At 36.1% G+C, this 23,894-nt stretch overlaps 1 protein-coding gene across 1 annotated transcript in view; it reads left to right on the forward strand.

Annotated features, from left to right (window-relative positions):
- The window catches only part of SEMA3D (semaphorin 3D), a 180,760-nt gene that overhangs the window by 141,418 nt on the left and 15,448 nt on the right, over positions 1-23,894 (forward strand). Inside the window, exons 10-15 of the mRNA XM_081799702.1 lie at positions 77-221; positions 12,688-12,910; positions 15,040-15,128; positions 17,170-17,211; positions 19,983-20,140; positions 22,372-22,436. Coding sequence (XP_081655828.1) covers positions 77-221; positions 12,688-12,910; positions 15,040-15,128; positions 17,170-17,211; positions 19,983-20,140; positions 22,372-22,436 — 722 coding nt within the window. The remainder of the gene's footprint in view (positions 1-76; positions 222-12,687; positions 12,911-15,039; positions 15,129-17,169; positions 17,212-19,982; positions 20,141-22,371; positions 22,437-23,894) is intronic.

The raw sequence follows: 23,894 nt of genomic DNA on the forward strand, positions 1-23,894 counted from the left end.
TATAATATGTGCTCAATAAATAAGTATACAGTGACTGTTGTACGGGGAGTGATTGGATCATGTTGCTTTTTTACAGCTCCATCTTCAAAGGCTCAGCTGTTTGTGTGTACAGCATGGCTGACGTCAGAGCAGTTTTCAATGGTCCATATGCTCATAAGGAAAGTGCAGACCATCGTTGGGTGCAGTATGATGGAAGAATTCCTTATCCCCGACCTGGCACAGTATGTATCCAATTTCATAATCAAATTATTTTCTGAAGCCCATATCCTCTACTTAATTCTATTACAATAAACTATGCTATTTACCACAGCAACATATACTGTGGTTTTTAAAATACCTATTATTTATTCACGGTGATGTATTAGCATTTCCATACTTCCCTGGAACTTGACATTTTTTTTTCTTCTGAGTAAGAGCTTTAAGTACTAACAGGAAACAATGGATTATATAATAAGGAGCAGGCTCTGCTGAAAATATAGTGCCAATCTTCAGTAAGTCTACAGAATCATCAAGATGATTTGATATCTAGAATGACAAATATTCCAAGTTAAATGAAAATGCCAAATAAATATTTATTTCCCACGTACAGCTCTGTATATAACTAGAGTCTTCAGGTCCTCATTTCTACTTTTCAATGACTACATCAGTTACAATGGTTCATTTATTTCCTTATTATGTTGCATCTGTTAAAAAAAAAACACTTTGCTGTGTAAAATCTGTATTTGCATTTTAAATAGAAAGTTTTTGTGTTGTTTTGTTTTCGTTGATGTGATTAAAACAGCTTAAGTTATTTAAATATTTTAGGATGGGCTAATTGACCTAATAAACGCCTTTTTTTTCACTTAAGTTTCAATATGAATATTTCTACCAGGAGGTCTAAAGTAATCATCAAAATGTCTGAGAAAAATTATTAACTTAATCCATCCAATTCTACTGATTTTTTTCTTTTCATATGTTTGTTCTTAAACAGGAAACAGTTGGTAGCCAGGCTTTCTGAATTCTCTTTTCATCTTCCTGTTACATAACCTAATTAAATGTGGGAAACACACTTTACAACAATGTCTATTTTCCCTCTCGTAACTCCTCAATAGAAATATGTTTCAAGTATGTTTTCTGGACTGATTATAAGGTGATCACACTTCCATGGAAAAAAAATTGCCAATAATATGATTTTCAGGATTCACTTTTTAAAGATTTTTTAATTTAAATTCAATTTTATTAACATATACTGTATTATTAGTTTCAAAGGTAGAATTTTGTGATTCATCAGTTGTATACAACACCTTCTCCTCATTACCTTAAGTGCCCTTAATGCACATCACCCAGTTACCCCATCCCCCCACCCACCTCCCCTCCAGCAACCCTCAGTTTGTTTCCTATAGTTAAGAGTCTCTTATGGTTTGCTTCCCTCTCTGTTTTCATCTTATTTTATTTTTCCTTCCCCTCCCCTTTGTTCATCTGTTTTGTTTCTTGAATTCCACATATGAGTGAAATCATATGGTATTTGTCTTTCTCTGATTGACCTATTTCGTTTAGCAAAATACCCTCTAGTTGTATCCATGTCCTTGTGAATGGCAAGATTTCATTCTTTTTGATGACTGAGTAGTATTCCATTGTATATATACCACATCTTCTTTACAGGATTCGCTTTTTTATTTTCTTTGAACATCAAAGTTGTACTTACTTGTCTTATTTATTTATTTAACAGTAACGTAAGGTGTAGGTTAGGGTGTGCAGGTAATCTTCTAAAGGTTTTACAAATCTTAGCTTCATAATGATTCTAAGAAGCAAGTGCTATTGTTATTAATGCCATTTTACAGGTGAGCAATCTCCGGCACAGAGAGGTGCAGTAAATTGCCCAAGGTCACAAAGCTAGTGAGTGGTGCACCTGCGTTTTAAATCCAGATACTCTGGCAGCAGAGTCCAAGCAGAATCCAAGCCTTTAGTCTTTGTACTATTATCTATGTTAAAATTATTTTATGTTAATTTATGTTTATTTTCCCCTTTGATAGAATACCTTTTACTGAATATGTATTCTATATGTGTATACTGAACTGTAGTGTACATATATATATAATGAATATACGTAGAATTTCAACTTACATTATATATATTTGGGGCTTTTTTGAGGAGGATAGTTAAAATTCAGAGGGAACTCTAGTTGGGGAAATTTCACCATACTAGGATTATGGGGTTAAGTATCATGGACTATCACATTTGGAGCTGCTTCTACATGAGTTTATTTTTAAAAATACTATGACCATTGAGGCCATTAAAAAAAAATATTTTCCGTCATCTAGACGTTACTGGAGAATTTGGGACTGAAACCATCTACGTTTTAACTGCAGAAAATTGGTTTTTTTGAGGGGGGAGGGGCAGAAGGAGAGGGAGAGAATCATAAGCAGGCTCCATGCAGGGCTCGATCTCACGACCCTGAGATCATGACCTGAGCCAAAATCAAGAGTGGGACCCTTGACCAGCTGAGCCGTGCAGGCGCCCCTACAGAAAACAATTTACATGCATATATGTAGTAGCTGATTCTTATACTAAAAAATTGAAATTGATCATGAAATGATCACATGCCAATGCATCCAGATTGCCTACTTTTTTCCAAATACAGTGTAGGTTAGAGGTGCCGCTGAGGGGCTTGTCACCATTTCCCTCCTCCTGCCTGAAGAGCTGTGAAATGCCATGGGAGGCTTAAAGATGAATCACGTGTCGGGGTGCCTGGGTGTCACAGTCCGTTAAGCATCTGACTCTTGGTTTTGGCTCAGGTCATGATCTCAGGGTTGTGAGATTGAGCGGTCCGTCAGACTCTGTGCTCAGTGTGGAATCTGCTTGTCCCTTGCTCCTCCCTGCTGCCTCTCTCTCTCTCATAAATAAATAAAATCTTAAAAAAAAAAGACAAATCACGTGTCACAGTACTCTCCTCATAAGAACACAGCCACTTCTCTGAAATGTGAATAGGTGACCTTTCCCTACCAAGAGTCATGCATAAGAGTCAGTGAGGAGAGTTTTTCATCAATGAGAAAAGAAGCGCCCCATCACAGTAAACACACCAGTTTTTGCTCCTTAGTACTCAAAATATACAGTGTTTACACTGTACATATTTTCTTAGAGTTTGAAATTATCCAGGGAATAGACTGGATCCACACTATCACAGGGATACTTAGCCTTTTTTTTGTTTTTAAAAATTTAGAAAAGGAAAAATATCAGGCATAAGAAAGTGTCATTTAACAGTTATCCCTTTATCCTTTCTAAACATCAGTATTTCTCAAGAAATTCCCATTTTTTTTTACATGTGTAAGCACATTCAAATCTGTAGCTAAGGTTTGATAATTATGCCTTGTTACTAGAGATGGTCCCCAACTGATGAAGTTTTGACTTCTGATTTTTTGACTTTATGATGGTGAGAAAGCAATACATAGCCAGTAGGAACTGTACCTAGAATTTTGAATTTGATCTTTTCCTGGGCTAGTTATATGTAGTACGAGAATCTGGTGAAGCTGGGCAGGGTACCAAGCTGTAGCTCTTAGTCGGCCACACCATCACAAGGGTAAACAATCCATGCACTTAAAATCATTGTATTTTTCACTTTAGTACAGTATTCAATACATTACATGAGATACTCAACAGTTTATTATAAAACAGGCTTTGTGTTAGAGGAGTTTGCCCAACTATAGACTAATAATGTAAGTGTTCCTAGCATGGTTAAGTTTGGCTAGGCTAAGCTATCATGTTGACCAGTTAGGTGTAGTGAATGCACTTTCGACCTACAATATTTTCAACTTAGAATGGGTCTACTGGGACATAACCCCACTGTAAGTCGAGAAAGATCTGTAAACTTTTATTCATAGCCCGAGCTTGGGCCAGTATTGCTAATGGAGACAGAAAGAGACTCCAGAAAAACTCCAGCAGAGCAGCACTCTCTTTGATCAGGAAGATTATGTCCTTTTTATAGAATTTAGAGACATAAAAATGACAATCCTAGTTACCACCAGAAGTTGTTTATTTTTGCTTTACACTTTTGGTTAAAGGTAGGGTTCTTTCTTGTTGTTCTGAAGTGGTAAGACACGGATTAAATTTAACTCTACTTGACTCCAAATCAAATGCTCTTAAATCTCTGCACCACTCTACCTTCAATGAGATCAAAGTGAATAACCAAACAGAACCCCACATTGTTTCCCCAGGGGTTGATCTGTTCTCTGCACAAATAATAATGCAGTTTTGAAACCTTCTTGTGCTTGTCATTTCTTTTCTTGTAATTCTGGGGCACACATCTTACTTTAATTTGCTTTCTACTAGATGTCCGAATCTCCACTGAACACCATTTTATACTGAACTTAAAATTTTTAAAATAGATTATTTTAAAAACCTCCTTTGCATTTACATTTCCCACTCACGTTCTCATCAAGGTTGCTTCTTAAGTTGTGCTCCCACTGGGCCTTCTGCTGACATTATCACCGAGCGAGATAAACACTACGACTCTCCATGTGCCACTTTTGTTTTCTAGTTTTGACAGAGTTCTGTACTTCCTGTGACAAAAAGTCTCACCTAAACTCCTGGCCTTAGCATTACATCATTACAACGTCAGCCAGCCTGGAAACTCCCCAACGACAAGGATCCATTCCTTCACTTCCAGGGATTCTCCTGCCCTCTGGTGTCCAAACTGAATCCCTGAACAAATTGTGTTTTGTTCAGATGGACTTTTTCAGTCATTATTGAATTTTAGGCCTTGACAGTAAGTTCCACATGAAATAAAATATGGAAGAATCCACAATGAACGGCACAGGTCAGAAATGGAAACCAAACTGAGGTCAGGTCAACAGTAGCAGCCTGCTTGAAAACTCAGAATCAGGAAGATTTTTAAAGGCAGAAAATTTCGTTTTTGATATCTGATTTATTGTAAAAGATTTACTTGGTAGTTTTATTCTCTGTTGATGAGGAATTTTATAATCTATGCCGGAGCGTAAAATGTTAACAAATGTTTACTTGAAAGTGAGTTTCAGTTTGTAAATCATTCCCTTATCAAAAAAGGTGAGAAGAGAGTACTTAAAAATTTTTTTTATTGTGGTAAGAACAGTTACTGTGAGATCTATACTTTGAACAGATTTTTAAGTAGCCTGTAGATAATGTTGTGCAACAGATCTCTGGAACTTATTCATGTTGAGTAACTGAAATAGTATACGTATTCATGAGTGACGTCCCACTTTCTACTCCCTGCAGCCCCAGGCAACCAGTTTTATCCTTTGCTTTTATGAGTTTGACTATGTATGTAAACGGAAGTATGCAGGGTTTTTTTTTTTTACCTTCTGGACTAACTTACTTCACTTATCAAAATGTGCTCTAAATTCATCTACACGGCACATATTGAAGGATCTCCTTTTTAAGATTGAATAATATTCTTTTGTGTGTATATATTACATTTTTTTAACCCATTCATCAGTTGATGGACCTTTAGAGTGTTTCCACCTACAGTATGAAGGGTACTCAAAATATGAAAAACAGAACTGGCGTATGATCCGGCAATCTCACTTCTGGAAATTTATCCAAACGAACTGAAATCGGGGTCTTGAAAAGAGATTAGCATTCCCATGTTCATTGCAGCACTATTGACAGTAGCCAAAATGTGGAAAGGACTTGTTTTTGAAGTTCAAATATTTAAGAATGTCTGTTTCACTATTCTCAAATCATTTTGCCACAGTTTTTGACAACTTCTAAACCTCTAATTTTGTAAAATGAACTTCATTTTTAAATTCCATTTCCCCCTAAATACTTACTGCTTTTACTATAAAATGTTTTAGCTTTACTTTCAAAGATCGAAATTTACACATGATTTTCCCAACTAAGTTTCCATTCTTTGGTAGGGAGCAAAAAGGGGTTGTTATGGCACTCTTTTAATTCCATAATTTGATTATACTATGGATGCATTTAAGTCAAATGAAATATCAAATCAACTAAGCTAACCTCCTTGTTCCTATTTATTGGCCCTCATAGCCTGTAAAAACTTGACTAAGAATTGTTAAATCTCAAATAATCCCTGAGTAAACATCTCCCCCCTCTTCAATTCTATTTTAGGAATTTAGATCTTTAGAAAAATTTAACGTCTTTTTTTCCTTTTATCCATGGATTAATCAACTAGCTATTTCATTTAACCAACCCACTACAAAATGTCAACATTAACATTGTTTTAATGTCAAGTAATTTTTCAACTACCACCACCAAATGTAAAATAATGAAATCTCTCCCTTTCTATAATATTTCAAATCTTTGTCTGAACAAGAAACCCCATCGTGTACAACTCCTCATATGGGCTTTTCTCTAGAGTAAATCAAAGGTAAAGCTTAAACGTTTCCCACCCCAATGCCCCTTATTGTCTCTCTTCTCTGCTATCAGATAAAATCTCCTACACTCACCAGGTGAGTGAGTGTGGATATGTATAACAGTCCTTATTTATTTCCACCAAATTATTAAACTTTCTAACACTATAAAAGACATTGAAAAGTTACAAAGTTCTTTTGATTCCAGGTCCGCTGGAAACACTGTCTTATCAAATATGCTGCCACGGACCAATCATGGGTCCTGGCATATCCACCTGGGCTAAGAAGATATGTATATATATATATATATATATATGTATATGTATATATATTCATATATATACACATATCTTCTTTATCCGTTCATCTATTGATGGACACTTGGGGTGCTTCCATTTTATATATATATATATACACACACATACATACAAACAATGGAATATTATTCAGCCATAATAAAGAATGAAATCTTTCCATTTACAACACATGGATGGAGCTACAGAGTATAATGCTAAGCAGAATAAATCAGAGAAAGACATACCATATGATTTCACCCCTATGTGGAATTTAAGAAACAAAACAAATGAACAAAGGAAAAAAAGATAGAAATAAATTAAAAAACAGACTCTTAACTGTAGAGAACAAACAGATGGTTACCAGAGGGTGGGTAGGGGAATGGGTGAAATAGGTGATGCGAATTAAGAGCACACTTACCATGATGAACACTGAGTAAGTTATAGAATTGTTGAATCACTATATTGTACACCTGAAACTAATATAACACTGTATGTTAACTATACTGGAATTAAAATTAAAAATTTAATTAAAAAATAGTATCCTAAACTCCCTTTTGGTTTATATAGTGTTAGACTGTGATAGTCTTACCAAATGGGACTGAAAAATAATGGAAGAATTCCCTCACGGCATCTCACACTAGCTTCCCATTTAGGCCTCTGCGCGATATGGGTAACATTTTGTTGTCGTTTGTTTTGTTTTAAGTAAGGCTTTCCTAATTCATTAAAAATCTATGGGAAACTTTGGGAAAATCTCCTTTTATGCACCACTAGCTTGTAGAGGCCTCAATTATATTAAATTCACAGTTTTATTTTCTTCCCAACATCTGTTCACTGTGTGGCCTTCCTCTTATTGGATAACAAACTGTTACTTTGTCACCACCCCTAAATTACCAGGGATATCTTTAATTCTATCCTTTCAGCTTTTTGATTCCAGAAGAGAGCAGCAGAGACAGGTGTACAATCTGGGCCTCCTGACTCTAAGTTCCCAAATTTTGACTACACTTAACCAAGGGCGTATGACAAAACATCACTCATTTTCCATTAACTGTAAACAGGCTGTGTTTCTCTGAAACCCTGAGAGGCAACCGATTTCTAACATTTCTCAATTACTCTTTTCAGCCGGCGTTCAGCTTTCTTTTCCATGGAGCCAACATTCTCTTTTAAAATGAAGTTGTCCAAATCCCAAGCCACTTACTATGTTCAATAGTGTTTTCCTTTTTCTCGTATAGAAATTCCTCTAAAAGAAAGGAAACTTTAAAAAAGAGAAAGAGCTACAGCCATATTTTGTTAAATGTCTCGCAAGATTAAATTCAGCTTAAAACTATTTAACTTAGAAAGTAAATGATCCAAAATTGTTGGCTTAATTGTCATCTTTAAATTACTACCCAGTTAGGGTAGACAGAATCCAACCTTCATTTAAGCTGGGGAGCTTACTATTACATTTTTAGGTCCAGAGGTTAAAATTCATTTGCTGGTACTAAATAAAATTTTGAATGGATATTTGCAGATAGGAAATTCATTTCTTCAAATGCTAGAAAACATAATTGCTTTATTAGACACTGAACAATAGAAAGGAAACTTGAGATTTTTTTTTTAACCTTTTAAACATAGCAGAATATTCAAGGTTCAGATATAACAACAATAAAGCTGGTTTTTAATTGCAAAAACAAAATAGAGAAAGAGACAAATGTACCTGTATATTTGCATCCCTGGCCTTTCTGCCTCTGACATTAAATACAGGATCTTTCCCCATCCGTGTTATAAACTGACTTTTAGATGAATCAGCAAGGGGATAGGATGGCATCTATGAAATCGCCTTTTTTTTATATATATATAAATAAAAATCAGACTTCCTTTACATATGCAGCTTAGTTTTCTCAGCTTGCTGAAAATGAAAGCCTGGTTTAGTCTTCCCATGTGCCACGTCTTTCTTCCCTCACATGAGTCAACCCTCTGGTTTGTTTAAAAGGAAAGGTGCAACCTGTAGAGAACAGCCTGAAGCAGCAGGGGGAGAAAACTTTTAACAGCTGTCTGGTGCCTTTCCAAGGGGCAAAGTTCCCTCATTGGATAAAACCTATTTTTCTCCTCTTATCCATCGCTTCCCACCGCACTGCTAAAGGCACTATACAAACAGGCAGATCTGCCAAGCATAACACAGTCACACGGCGCCAGCCATGCCTGCAGCCAGCCCTGGAAGATAGGTGCCGAACCAGGGCTGGCTGCTGGTGGGCTCCCCCCTTTCCTCTCACGGTGTGCCTGGGCAGGTCCCTTTTCTGGAACACTTTTGTGCTGCTATTGTTTCCAGCAAGACACTCACATTTTCAAATTTTGGTATAGATTTTTTCTTTCCTCCTCAAAATTTAAACTATCTTAAGAGTTTTTCAACACAGTAGGTGGAGACACGGATAAGTTCCCTGATTTATTTCCTACAGGAACTGAAGTGGTAGAACTCAGGCAAATGTTAAGAAAGCTGGCGCCGCAAATAAATGATTCTCTACCATAGAGTCAGATGGACTGTGTTACTAGGTAGAAATTAAGAGGACATACAGACAAAAATTCACGACATTTTTAATACCTGAGATGTAGAGCTTCAAAAGGAACATTTCCTAGGGTTTTCGGAGGAAACTAATAGGATCGTTTACTTCACATGTACATTTTCCCACACTTCTTCTTTTTAAAGATTTTATTTAGAGAGAGCACGAGTGGTGAGAGGTGCAGAGGGAGGAGAGAGTGAACCTCAAGCAGACTCCTCACTGAGTACAGAGCCCAACGCAGGCCTCGATCTCTCGACCCTGAGATGGTAACCTGAGCTGAAACCAAGAGTCAGATGCTCACATGACGGAGCCACCGAGGCACCCCTTGCCCACACTTTCTTTTTCCTTTATGGGATTTTTCTTTCCTTCTTTACTGTCTTACCTGCTTAGGTTGCTTGGCATCTCGTTATTTTTAGATCTGTGTGCTACACAGCTGTATGAAATCAAAGGAAATTCTACTGTTTTCAGTGTGCTAAAATAACAATATTTAGTTCAAACGGTACTATCTTAAACCTCAGGGAGCAACTCTACCAAATCACTTTCGTTTGTGAAAGCAGAGTGGAGACGCGGACCTCAGAGATCATGCACAGCAACCTAAAGGATAAAGATCTTATCCAAACACTGGCAGCATGCCAGATGGAAAAGCTGCCATACAAAAAAATACATTTCCAAAGATCATTTTATAATAGTCAATAGAAACCAGGTTTTCCTTCTCTTCTTTTTTCCTTAGATTTTATTACCCTTCACCCTTCTTGTCAGAGGTGAGCAAGGAGGAAAATGGTCATGTTTGCTTCTTTGTTAAATTGTTCATGTCTTCATTCCTCTATACTTTACTCATATTAAAATTCCTAATTATTGAAAACTTTGGTATCAAAAACTGTGGCTTGAATGTCATGATATTTCTTTTGGAAATTGGTTACTTGCATAACTAGAGCTGCAAAGTCAAAAGAAAAAAAATTTTCTTAAACTGGAGGGCTATTTCAAAAATGTAATGCAAGCAAAATCATGCTTTTGCTTTGATTTAAATGATAGACCAACCAGATTGTACCTCAGGCAGTATAAGCCATAAACCCACTATGAGTCGCCTTTGACGGAGCATCAAACGTGCAGCCTGTAATTGGGCAAGAGCTTTGTATCATTTGAGCTCCACATCCTTTTGAGTTGTAGCTTAATCCATTTTAATATAGGGTTCCTTCCATTATCGAGTTGACAGATTCCACTTGGCTGGAGGCGAAGTGCTAGAAACAATGACTAAAGACACTTAGATCTTTAGACCAGCAGCCAGTTAAGAATATGCTAAGTAATTACCAAATGGCTAATATTCTGTACCTCTTTGGTGCAGACCTGGGACAAATAAATAGATATCAGGAAAAGCTTAGTTTTTTTTAAGACCAGACATGTGAGATTTCTGTAAAAGATAGAAATATTCTCAAATTACAAATGGAAAATCATTAACAGTTTTTAGTACAACTTCTTTGAGATTTCTTCTAATTTAGTGACCCATTATGATTTTATTCCTATAAAATTGGATCTCAGGGTCATATATTGTGACTAATTCCAGTATATTTAATTCCCTGAGAATGATCCTCTTGAGTTCAAGGATCTGAGAAGTATAGTTTGAAGCCTTGACAAAATTCCAGTTAGAGCCTGGTATAAATGGCTCAGTTCAGGGGAGATTATGTTTCCAACTTGTCTAAATATGAAAGCAGGGAGAAAGCAGAGCTTTCTTATAGACTTTCCTTAATGTCACTCATTTTCTTCTCTACACCTGCAACATAGAGCCAAAGTTTTCCATTCCACAAAAATGTATTAGTCCATTAAGAATTCAAATGTGATGACAGAATTGTTCTGAATTAACATTCTGAATTATAATATTTTGAAATAATAAAATAGGTTTGGTATGTGGAAGGTTAAATATTTGGTAAAAAAATCAAATTATGAAAGAATTCTCTTCGTATTCATGTTCTTTGGATAAAGGCACATCAAATTTATTTAATTTGTACTAGTTTGAACTTTTGTGTTTTACCACCAGGGGGCAGGGTATGCTAACTATTGAATTGGTGAACACAAAAAGCACACGAGAGGCAATTTCAGACAGAAGTGAAAAATTCCCTGAATGGTTTCTGCACAGATCCTTCAGGGAAAGAGCTGTTGAATTGTTCACAGCATAATTTTCACACCAGTTATAAAAAAAACTAATTACAGTGTAAAACTATTAAAGCTCTTTTATAAGTAATTTTTATGATGTGGTGATTTGTTCCATTTAATTTTTAATAATCATGGGTTAATTTAAAACTGCAATCATAAATGAATGAAAAGAAATTGAAAATAATGGTTTTTCATATATTCCCATGTTTATAGATCACTTTCTTCATAATTATTTCAACTCAAATTTCATGTATCTTCTTAGGAAACAGTAATCTTCCTAACAAATTCACTGTGGGAACTTTAGAAAATATAGAAAAATATGTATAACTTAGAAAGTTTTTGAGAAACTTGGGAAGCCTGAATAAGCAAGGGTAATCTGTTTTACTAGGTTCTCTTTGATGACCATTAGCCATTTCACCTGCCAACAAACAGAGACAGCTGTCTTTTGGGATGCAAAGTTAATTCAAGAAGAGAACAGTTCAAAAGACAACAGAAACATGTAGCATGGGGTTTTATAGTCAGCTTTCTGAGGTCAGAATTTTTGGAAGGAAAGATAATTGCCTTGGAATTGAAATTATAAATTTTCACTCGTGCTAGTGTAACTGAAAAGAGTATTTCAAAAGCAAAATCCCAAATAGGCATAGATAAAGGACTTAAAATATATACAATTTTGAATTGAGGTATAATTGACATACTAGTTTCAGATGTGCAAAGTGATGATTTGATATTTGTATATCTTGAAAAACATGCAATAAGTCCAGTTAACATACATCACCATACATAGTTACAAAATTCTTTTTCTTGTGATGAGAACTTTTAAGTATATTCTCTTAGCAACTTTCAAATATGCAATACAGTGTTATTAACTCTAGTCACCATTCTATCCACTATATTCCCATGATGTGATTATTTTAAAACTGGAAATTTGTACCTTTTGACCCCCTTCACCCATTTTGCCAATCCTCCCACTCCCTGCTTCTGGTAAGCACCAATCTGTTTTTTGTATCTATCAATTTGGTGTTTTTGTTTTTAAGATGCCACATGTAAGTGAGGTCATACAGTATTTACCTTTCTCTGTCTGCCTCATCTCACATAGCATAATGCCCCCTGGGTCCATCCTTGTTGTCTCAAATGACAAACTTCCGTTCCTTTTTTATGGCTGAATAATATTCCATTTTAATAATTAAAGTATTTTTGAGAGAGAAAACTGGATTTAAATATATTCAAGGTAAACTGCTTTTATTTACAAGGGCATGTGATTCTATATTGATCCTGTTGACCATTCCTTTAATATTATCAATGGTAAGTCTTAAAAACCTTATTATAAGTAAGTATAAATTCCTCAGGTGCATGAACAATGTCTTTACTCCTCTTCACATTTCTTTTCAGTGTCCAAGCAAAACCTATGATCCACTGATTAAATCCACCCGAGATTTTCCGGATGATGTCATCAGTTTCATCAAGCGGCACCCTGTGATGTTTAAATCAGTATACCCAGTTGCGGGAGGACCAACATTCAAGAGGATCAATGTGGATTACAGACTGACCCAGATCGTGGTGGATCATGTTGTTGCAGAAGATGGTCAATACGATGTAATGTTCCTTGGAACAGGTATGCTAGAACCAGATTATGCTTTCTTCCAAAAGAATTTTTCACTATTAGACAAAGAAAGCAAAACTTCAAAAAGATTGTTGGTAAAAATCAAGCTGAGTAATTATTAGCTAATATCTAGTCAGTATTTCTTACCATTACATAACACATGCTTTTAAGTGACAGTTATAAATATCTCCCCACCTCCTTTGGTATTATCTGAGATTTCAAAATATATTTGTATGTTATGACTACAAAATACCTGCTTAGATTAGGTGCTCAACATATATTTGTTGATTGACTATGGACTAAAATTAAACAAGTATGGCAAAGCAATGTTTCTTTTCAAACTTCACATTTTCCACTCTCTAAGGAGATTTTTGATAAGCCCCCTCAAAGGATCCCTTCACCCAATTTTGAGAATCGCTGACTAAGATGCTTTTCAAAAAATTAAGCAACAGTTTGTAAAAATCTTTAAGTAGAAACTTGTTGGAAATCATTTTTCCTGTCTTTGAATTTTGTGGATTAAGTATAACTTTCATTATTAGAGCCCATTTTACTTAATTTTTTTGTCTGTCAACTCAGTAATTATAAAATGATTAAAAAATATTTTTCCAGAAAAAGATATATTGCTTATATAGTCTGTCTCAAAAAAAAGGAAAAAGAAAAAAAAGGTATCATTTAATAATACCATGTGAATTCTAATGGCAGTAGAGTTAACATGCATCATTTAGACAAAAGTACTTCATCGTGGATAAATGTTGTATGATTTAGTGAATCAGGCCTTGCATAAAGAAACAGAAATTAATGGGTTTTCAAGAAATGGACATTTTTATTGAAATAGGTTTTCAGAACTAGAGAACAGTTTTATTTATTTATTTTTAAACGTTTTACAAAAGTAGGGTTTATCAGGGAGTGTGTGTGTCACACACTTAGAGGGCTTTCTGGAATACTCGTTGTCAAGCCTGATGATGTTGCAGATGGCAATACCAAGACCCAGGAAAGGAAGTGATGCTTTCAAGACTGTAGAGATTACTACTGAAGTGACAAAATTTGAAATAATTAATCTCTCATGAATTCTAAGGAGTTTGCCCCTTAATTTGCAGAGCCCACCCAAAGCATTCCTAGGTCATTTCCAGTGTTGTAAATGCTATTCAGCCACTAGGTGGTACTACCTAACTTTTGCTGAGAAAATTATAAGGTAAATAAGATGGATAGATTTTCAATTATGACATTTGGAAAATGTATATTTAATATTTTTCAAAAATCCTAGAATCATTTAAAAACAGAGTTAAATAATTCAGACTACTTTGTGCAAATAGGATCATTACCATACATGTGAATATTCTTCAACCACAGTGCCAGAATTTAAAAGCATCTATTTTGTATAATTTCCAAATGAGGCTTTTTTTTGTTTTTTGTTTTTTCTAAAACGTTCTTTTGATTGTCTTTCTGCAATAGCATGCCACCTTGGAAACTGCAATAGAAGATCCTATATTTAAGGCATCTTTACTAAATGCCAATATTTGGTTTATAGTCTTTCAAATTTGGGTTACTCTTTTAAATTAAACTAAAATAATTTTAAACAAAACTTCAATTTCTAGCCCATTAATAAGGTTTCTGTAAATAAAATATGTTTGATGAGTGCACTACAATTTTCCCCATGTAGATGGCTTCAGTGATTTCTCTATCATTTGTTAACATGATTTAAAAATGTATATATCCTACCTTTCGTGGTAAGTTGGATATAAGTACTAACTAAATACTTCTTATACTGAGAGAGAGAGAAAAATATATTTTAGTATATTTTCACCTTTCAAATTAAGTTACAAAAAGGTCATTCCACTTTAGTTATAGTTTCAACCAGTATTTAAGTGAGACCTATATATTCCTTTTGCTAACAATGTACTTCAAGTACACGTCTTTTAATATTTTCTTTATAAATATGTTTTATGAGCTAAAAACTATCATGTTTTGGAAGGAGAGAATCCAGTCCACTAAGCTTCCCTTCTTGCATGCTTTATTTAATCTGACTTCTTGAGAGGCATTGAAAGAAAAATGAGGGGAACAATATAAATGTTGCTAAGCATATACTTAAAGCCAAACACTGAAGTAGAAACAGCAGGATCATAGGTCATGTATTTTTTCAGACATTGGGACAGTCCTCAAAGTGGTCAGCATTTCAAAGGAGAAGTGGAATATGGAAGAAGTAGTATTGGAGGAGTTGCAGATATTCAAGGTAAGACAGTCCATAGCTACAGAAGAGATGGTGAAACTTAACAGCTCTTGGTATAGAACAGTATATTTATTTATTTATTTATTTATTTTTAAAGATTTTATTTATTTATTTGAGAGAGAGAGAGCACATGAGAGGGGGGAGGGTCAGAGGGAGAAGCAGACTCCCTGCCGAGCAGGGAGCCCGATGAGGAACTCGATCCCAGGACTCCAGGATCATGACCTGAGCTGAAGGCAGTCGCTTAACCAACTGAGCCACCCAGGTGCCCTAGAACAGTATATTTAAATACATCATCACTTTTCCTGGAGATGTCTGTGCACTTAGCTCCTTTACTTTCCTTCTCCTTAGGCAACGGAAAAAAAGTTTTAAAAGCAACCGAGAATGGGACTCCCCTTTCCCTGTAGAATACCACTAAATTCAGGGCTCCTGGGATTGCCCCTCATTACTTTATTCTCTAAGCATATGGTCAGACAAATCGCCACAGTAGATGAAAGCCTGGGGTCTCTTTGACTATCCAGATGCTTTTCTACTTTATAAATTCTACTTTTCAATTTTTCCTCAATTGAATTTGAGAAAACTGGAAGAGTGTATAAATCACACGTCCCTGCTTTTTTGTAAGGAATTTTTTTTTAAAGGTTGTATGATATGCAAGTCTTCATTCTTTATGTATGCTACATTCCCTTAAGGAGTTACTAGATCTAAAATAATAGTTTTCCGGATTTGGGGAATGTCTGACTTTTAACAGTACATTTGAATTGTGGTGTTCTTTGTAGATGCTCAGTGACAGTTTAAAATTATTTTCTGAGAATAACATTAGAAATAAAATTGTATTTCTGAGAGGAGCCTTTAAAAAATACATTGTTCCTTTCGTAACATTTTTGTTGAGATGGTTCGTTAAAATGGGCTGTTTCCCTGTGAACATCTATTGCCTTAAAATGGAGTAGAGCCCTCAATGAGGAGGAAAGCAAGGTAATTAACTAGCTGAGTTCCGCAGGATCCTGTTTACATTGTGATGATAATAGTGGTCAAGGAGTTAACTAGAACAAGATCTGCTATCTGGCATCTACCAAAAACAGTCTTGGGTGGTTTCTGAGGGAGAAGCTGATGTCAAATATAAGTGTGAACCCAGAAGCCAAAAATAAAACTCCCACAATACCTAGGGCACATTAGAATAAGGTTTACTTATTGACTGTTAGTGATCAAGAGGAATTGTTCGGATTCCACTGTTAGGATTAAATAATGAATCTGTTTTCTTCATTTAAAAAAAAAAGTTACTGGATAGAACTTTCTCATTTTAACATCTTCCTTTCCTTTTTTATGTATTTTCTTAAACTTCTGATATCTGCTTCTGTTTATCGGTTTGAAAATATTGGCCAGTGAGAAATGAATGAATAGTAAATAGGTAGATGATAAGTAGATGAAAAAATTTTAAAGCATGCCATCCTTTAGTTTGGTAGCTTTTGTGTTCATATTTCTAATTTTATATTGCATGCACAAAGCCATAATTTCTACAAATAAAGCTAGCCTTAGTTCATATAACAAAATCATGTGCATCAGTAGCTTGCAGTGTTCCATAAAGAATATGCTCATCCACAAGGAGCACTATAACTTTTCAGAACTCTGCTACTTGAACAAGTTTTTGAACTACTGATCTAAGTAAGAGCAGGACGAGGTAATAAATAATTATGGAGATGTTCTTGTCAACACTAGTTTGAATTATATGGAAGCAGTTAAGATAAGCAGATTTAGAAGGAGAAGCCTTGTGGGTAACTGGGAGTGATTTTCAATGCAGAGTTTTTCTTCATACATTTAGGTAATTTTTCTGTAATAAGATACTTTAAAATAACTATTTTGATAATTTCTATTAAGGTAGAATTACAACACATTGGAAGGAAATAGCAAACATTAAGATCCTTTTCCCCTCCTGTGTAACAGACCCTTGAAGTTTACTTCAGTGATCTTTGGCACATGACGAAACAACATATTGGCTACTATAAAAGACTGTTAATGATTATCTTTATTAACATTTGACTTCTTTTTTCAGCACTCATCAATCATCTTGAACATGGAGTTGTCTCTGAAGCAGGTACTTTCTAATTTTTGTGTAAATATTAGCTACCAAAGCAACAAGTTCCTCGAATTCAAGTTCAATTTAGGAAAAATCTATTGAAGTTGGAAGTTAAATTTTAAATAATATAAAAAGCTCTAGATTATTTGTTTCTTTTATAACCTATTAGAGGCCACTGTGGCAATCTTGTTTTAGGAGAAGTAGAACCAAGTACCATTAAGTGAATGATATATTCTCCCCTTCCCTTGGCTCTTGAAAACTGAGCTCAATTTCTTTGTCTCTTGAGGATGTGTTTCTGTCAAGGCCATAAGAAATTCATGTAGAATACCAGCCCTAATCACTAAAAATGATTTTTAACCAGGGAATCTAAAAGTTAGACTATGGACTGTGGTGGCGAAGAGCCCAAGAGTCAACCTCCATCCTTCCACTTCGTATCTGACTCCTGGAATCAATTTCCTTAACGGTGAAGTTAGGGAAATAAAATCCAACTCCTAATAAATGGATGCTGCATGCAAAATTCTAGACAGAGAGTTGGTACATTGTGAGTGTAAAGTAAATGGTAGCTAATAATAATATTTATTAGATTCCACAGTTCTCAGATATGATACTCCAAATCCTCGTTGATTCAAGAGGTTCAGACTTGCATTAGGCTAAGAAAGTTATGGGACAATGTGTTGAACCATAAGGTTTTGCCAACATTGTCTTAATCTACTATGCCTAGTAATGATACAGAGATTATTAGGGAAAAGATCTAAACAGGTTTCTTCTTTGGTCTTTTCCATTAATTTGTCCACTCAACATTTAGTTCTTGAAGGTCTACTACTGCCCTTGGAGGGTACAGAAATGAATGAATGGCATAGCCCTTAACTTCCAGAAGCTCACAGTGGAACCCGGAGATGAAGAGGGAGCACACTGACAATGCACAGCGATAGTGGAAGCACATACTGGGGGGACACAGGGGAGTCTAAGAGGGAGCCAGGTGGAGCAGGGGAAGACAGCACAAAGAAGACCATGTACTCAAACTATGAAGGATGTTTCAGTTAACCAGATAAATTCAAAGAGGGTGGGATGAGGAAGCCTATGTCAAGGGGAGGAGGAGAACATTTGGAAAGGTGTGAAGAGCGAGAGACCATGGCTTCTTCTAGTAAGTTTGTGGACACTTAGAGCAAAGGGCGTATGTGTATGCAGGAGGCAAGGAGGCTAGAAATGAATCTGGGATTATAAGACAGAGCAAGATTAGGTGCATTCTTCTATGTCCTCCTAAGAGGTTTAAAAAGTTTATCTAAGGACAATGAAAACTTTTAAATATTTTCAGCAGGAATGTGTTGTGATAAGATTTTCCTCTTAGGAAGGTCGATGTGGTGTGGCTGAGTCCGGGGGTTGAAAACAAGACGGAAGCCAGTGGAAATACTAGGACACCTATAAGTAATCCAGGACAGAAATGATTAAGACTAAGGTGGTGACAGTGACGGAAGCAGTGCAGAGGAAGAGAAGGAAGTCAGGAGCTCTGTGTAAGAGAAAGGAATAGATATGGTGGCCAACTGAGAGAGAGGGGACTCAGGGACAACTGCCTCCTTTGTGTCCTGGGTGACTGGGGACGTGCCTCTCACCAAGGCAGGGTAGCAGGGCTAGATTGAGGGCAATCAGTATGTGCACCTCAGTGTTGTTTTCAAGATGCCACTGACTCTTTGGAGAATAAGAACAGCAAAGGAATGAGGATAGAAAAGAGGGGACACCTAACATTTAATGCAAAGAAAGGAATCATCAAAGGAGACCAAAGTCTTAGGCAGGAATAAAGACGGAGCACAAGGAAAAGCGAAGCGAGTTTCAAAGAAGATGTCATTCTTGGCGTCAAACACCACAGAGAATTTAAGTAAAACAAATACTGAACAGGGGGCATTGCATTTAGCAACCGGGAAGTCCTAACTGACATTGTCATGGGCTGGAGAGGTGTAAGACAGATTTCTGCAGGCTGAGTACATGTATGATGTTTATGTCAATATTTATTTCTCGAGTTTTCCCCCTTTGTTAAATGTTTGACATGGTCCAGGAGTGTTGACCATGAGTTCCCCCAAGGCACAGACTCTGGCTTATTTAACTATATTATCCCTCTCCCTACGTCCTCCAGCACATACACTTAAGTGAATGCATCTAAAGAGCAGTGCATCATTTTCAGGACTTATTTTCAAAATGGGATTTTATGTGCTATCCTGCAGCCTTTCATTTGTGATCTTTCAAGCCTCCTTAATACTTTCTTCACGGCGATACTAAATATTTTCTCTCCCTCTTATAACCCATTTTCCTTCAGGGATCAGTAAATACTTCATTAGCAAGTGAGATGGTTCAAACCACAAGAAAGTTTTATAAATCCTTTTTCAGTCATCTCTCATGGAGGAAGCCACAGCAGAGGAAGACCATCAGTGTTGCCTAAAGCATCTGTGCTTGATATAATCTACCAAAGCGTATTTTCAACCATTGAGAAAGAATTTGACGTCTTAATTCCTCAGTCTAACAGCTGGTTTTTGACCTTCTTAAATTACAGCCAAGGTTATTCTAGCTCTAGAGCACTGTCCATTCCAGTGTCAACATCATCCAACCCCCATCCTGCCAGGAGTAGAAGTGATTGACTTACCTTACTCTTTGTTATGTTTCTGCACAAGTGCTTACATTCTGTATAAGGGACACTTGACGAGACTGACTGAGGTCTGTGGTGTGGTATTCAAGAAAGGGAAGTTTTTAAGACTAGTCTGAAAGATGCTTCCAATTCATTTGTCTTGCATGATTTGTAGCAACAATTGTACATTGGCTCCCGCGATGGGTTGGTTCAGCTCTCCTTGCACAGATGCGACACGTATGGGAAAGCCTGTGCAGACTGTTGTCTGGCCAGAGACCCCTACTGTGCCTGGGATGGAAATGCATGCTCTCGATACGCACCCACTTCAAAGAGGTAAGAGGCACAGTGAGTTAAGGGATAGCCTTCTTTTCTACACAGTGAATATCTCACACGAATACCTTGTCAGAGTTTAAAGAGAAAATAGATTGCAAACCATGGTCTGCTTTAAGACTATTACAATTCAGTGTTGTTTTACACGTGTGCATAAAACTCAGTGTTGAAGGAGGATAAAATAGAGTGTTCTGAAGCTCTGAAATGGGGGACTTTAAAAGTTCAGATAAATTGTTTATATTCTTTTCCCTCATCTATGTTAAATACTATTACAGGTTTGTTTTCCTCGACTACTTTGCCCTTGCTTTCATTCCTCCCTTCTTCCCTTATTTTTAAATATGTATATACTTTGCCTTACTGTTTTGCAAACAATGTATGAATATATGTGTTTGTGAAAGTGTGGATTATATACAGCCCACAGCACATCCCAGTGACTGGGTGCAATTTTATTTTTACTACAGTAACTTTAACTTGGTCAGCTTCTGCCACTCAGATATACTTTAAATGTCAAAATGTTGCCCTGCTGTTTGCTGTTCATTGCTTTATGTGCTCTTAAAAATCATCCTATTTTGAGCCAACAACACCCAGCTAGAAATTTCTTCTAGACACACATGGGCAAAAGCACCACAAAGTCATTCAAGCACTGATCCAGTTTCAGCACTGTTTTCAATAGCGAAATAATTGGAATGAACCTGAATGCCATCAACATGACTGATACTGGCTAAATATATAATGATAATAATTTTTTAAATGTGTATTTTAGTAACTTTTTTTTCCTATAGTATTGTTCAAAGTGTATTTTTCCTCCAGGTAAAATGTCAGCAAATTGTATATGGTATTTTTTTTTTAATCTTTAGGTCTGTATTAACAAAATACGATGGTAACAGGTGAATATATAGTTTAGTCCCACTAGTGCATACAACACTTGTTTCTTGTTTGACAAATCAGTCAAATTTCAAATTCCAGGAATCACAGATTGAATGTAGAGTACAATAGCAGATGCTGCTTGAGATATTTTATATTCCCTGAAATTTCTTCATTAGATATGAATGGAGAGATACTATTATTACAAGTCGAAAGTAAAAAAACCCAATATTTTATTATAGTTTTTGGCTAAGAATATACTTATGATAGTGAGTCCTTGGGGAATATTTTTCTTTTCTAGAGCTAAAAAACAAGAGTGCTCATTAGTTGGTAATGAACCTTCAGTTTGACGAATCGACCCTGTTTCTCAAGAAGCCAAGATTTAAAAACATTCTTGACCTTATGCACCTTATACCATCATAATTTTTCTTCTTACATTTCCCAAGACTGTATCTCTGATCTTGCAGACATGCCACTGTGATATTTTCCCTTACCTTAACATAACGTGCACGTGAGCCAAAAAAATGTATATGATAGATGAATCTTGTATGGGGTTATCACCTGGTCAGCACTGCCCTTAAGGAACACCCTAGATATTGCAGAGTTTACTGTGACTTTTATAGTTGCTGAAGTGCCAACTTAAAATAGCTAAAGCAAATGAGAATATGCTATAAGAGATTAAGACTTCTTTAATTTTGATCTAGCAGCTTTTTCTTTTTTTAAGCAATAGCTACTGTTTTCTCTTAAGGAACAGATGTAACAATAATGCACAACACCATTATTTATTATTATCATTATCTCTACCCTTGGAAAAACAATGTGAACAAGCTCTCAGCAGACAGGAGTGACTTTGAGCCATTCCTGCCATATCAGACTTGTACTTCCATTTGTGGTGACAATATTTAACTTGTTGCTTAATCAAATCTATGTAATAATGAATCTTCCTATGGTGAGGAGTTGTGTATTTGTGTTTACTTTCCTACCCACTAACTAAAGCTCTTATATCTTACTACTTTCCCACTGACTGATTGAAAAAAAAGAGAGTAGGGAGAGTTGTCCCTGTTGGATGGGTCTGAAACCAGGATTATATTTATAGTCAACCTGTTCTACTGAATAATTTGTCAAAAGTCAGAGGAGTTAAATAAAATTCAAGTCAACTTATTTCCAAAACAGGATTCACTCTGTTAAGACTCTATTGTTAGTAGTATTTGAATTAAGGTTAGAGTGATGGGAATATTGCCCTGTATTTAAGCTGAGCAGTAAGACAAACATAGTTCTGCTTCTGCCACTGTTATCGGTGTTAGAGGCAGAGTTTATATAATCTGGCTCTCACGCCTGATGTTCTAAACCATTTAATCCCTTTTCCATAGGCGAGCTAGACGGCAAGATGTAAAGTATGGAGACCCAATCACCCAGTGCTGGGACATAGAAGACAGTAAGTATAGCTTTAATATGCTTTTTTCCCATTTAAAATTTTAAGCCTAGTCTTTGTGTGTCTTTTTATTATATGACTTAAAATATCTATTATATAGGAAGCTCTTATTTGATATAATGTGTATGTTCTGGAAAAGCAACAGGAGATTTTATAAATCAACCCCCTGTCTACATGCCTAAGTGAATAATCCTTTGTTATATCATTATTTGTTTCATATGTCTTTTAAAATTCCTGTCCTTTTTTTTTTTTGTACTTTTTACTGCCTTATCCATTCTTGTAAAGTTTAAAAACTGCTAATAAAGATAAAACAGGATATAGTCCAAAACATATGGACATTTAGGGTAAACTCGGAGATCCTCCCAGAAAAGTCTGATGAGCATGTAGGCACTTGTTAGAAAGTTAGCCTATGCATTATTTGAATTCGTGTTTTAATTCATGGTTTCATTCAATCAGTAAATGTTTAGTAAGTGATTTCCATGTGCATATAATTGTCCTGGGGACATTTTGGGACAAAGCAACTCCTTCGAGAGCTTAAGATTCTTTGGGGAGATGTCATAAAGCACAATTAGTGAAATGGGAGTTTAACAAAGAGAGTGATCACCAGAGGCTGCATTGTTCAGAGAAAGTTTCATAGAAGATTTTGAGAGCCTGAGTACGAACGGGACAGAGTGGAGAATAGAGAGGACTTCTGTCGAGTCTGATAACAGAGAAAAGAACCTGTAAGAGTATATATTCCAAAGCTTTGGTTGTGTTCCACTGTCAAGCTCTACCTTCAGACAGAAAGTGTGTGTGCATGCCTGCGCGTGTGCACACACACACATATGTGTGCGCACACACGCGCGCACTCAACTGGAGGAAGGAAACTGCCTTATCACACTGTTAGTGACGGCCCCCGCACTGAATAAACAACCCAAACTTCATAGTCTATAACTGGTGGCCTAAAAGTTTTGTAGTTTAAAAACAATTATTTATCATTCATAATTTCACTCTTCTGAAAAATAAGCTCAGGTCCAACATCGTATGTTCGACTCCCCGTTTTAATGTGTGGGAGACTCCCTGTCACGCCAGGGTTTTATTTAGCAATTGTTACTGTGTGCTCTGATACGGTTTTTCATTTGTGCACGTGAGATTTATCAGGAACCATTGTAGGTATTGCGGATACACCCACAATAAATAAAGAAAACAACCCGCGCATCCGTGGAACTTCTGTTCAAGTTGTGTTGGGGAGGGAGCAGGCAGTGAACTTAAAAAACAGTAAAATATATTCTCTATTATGCTAAGCGAAATAAGTCAATCAGAGAAAGACATGTATCATATGATCTCACTGATATGAGTGGTAGGGGGTGGGAGGGATGGGGTGGCTGGGTGATAGACATCAGGGAGGGTATGTGCTATGGTGAGCGCTGTGAATTGTGTAAGACTGTTGAATCACAGATCTGTACCTCTGAAACAAATAAT

This window comes from Leptonychotes weddellii, chromosome 12, assembly GCF_054177405.1.
Source record: "Leptonychotes weddellii isolate Sample4059 chromosome 12, ASM5417740v2, whole genome shotgun sequence".
Taxonomy (NCBI): Eukaryota; Metazoa; Chordata; class Mammalia; order Carnivora; family Phocidae; genus Leptonychotes; species Leptonychotes weddellii.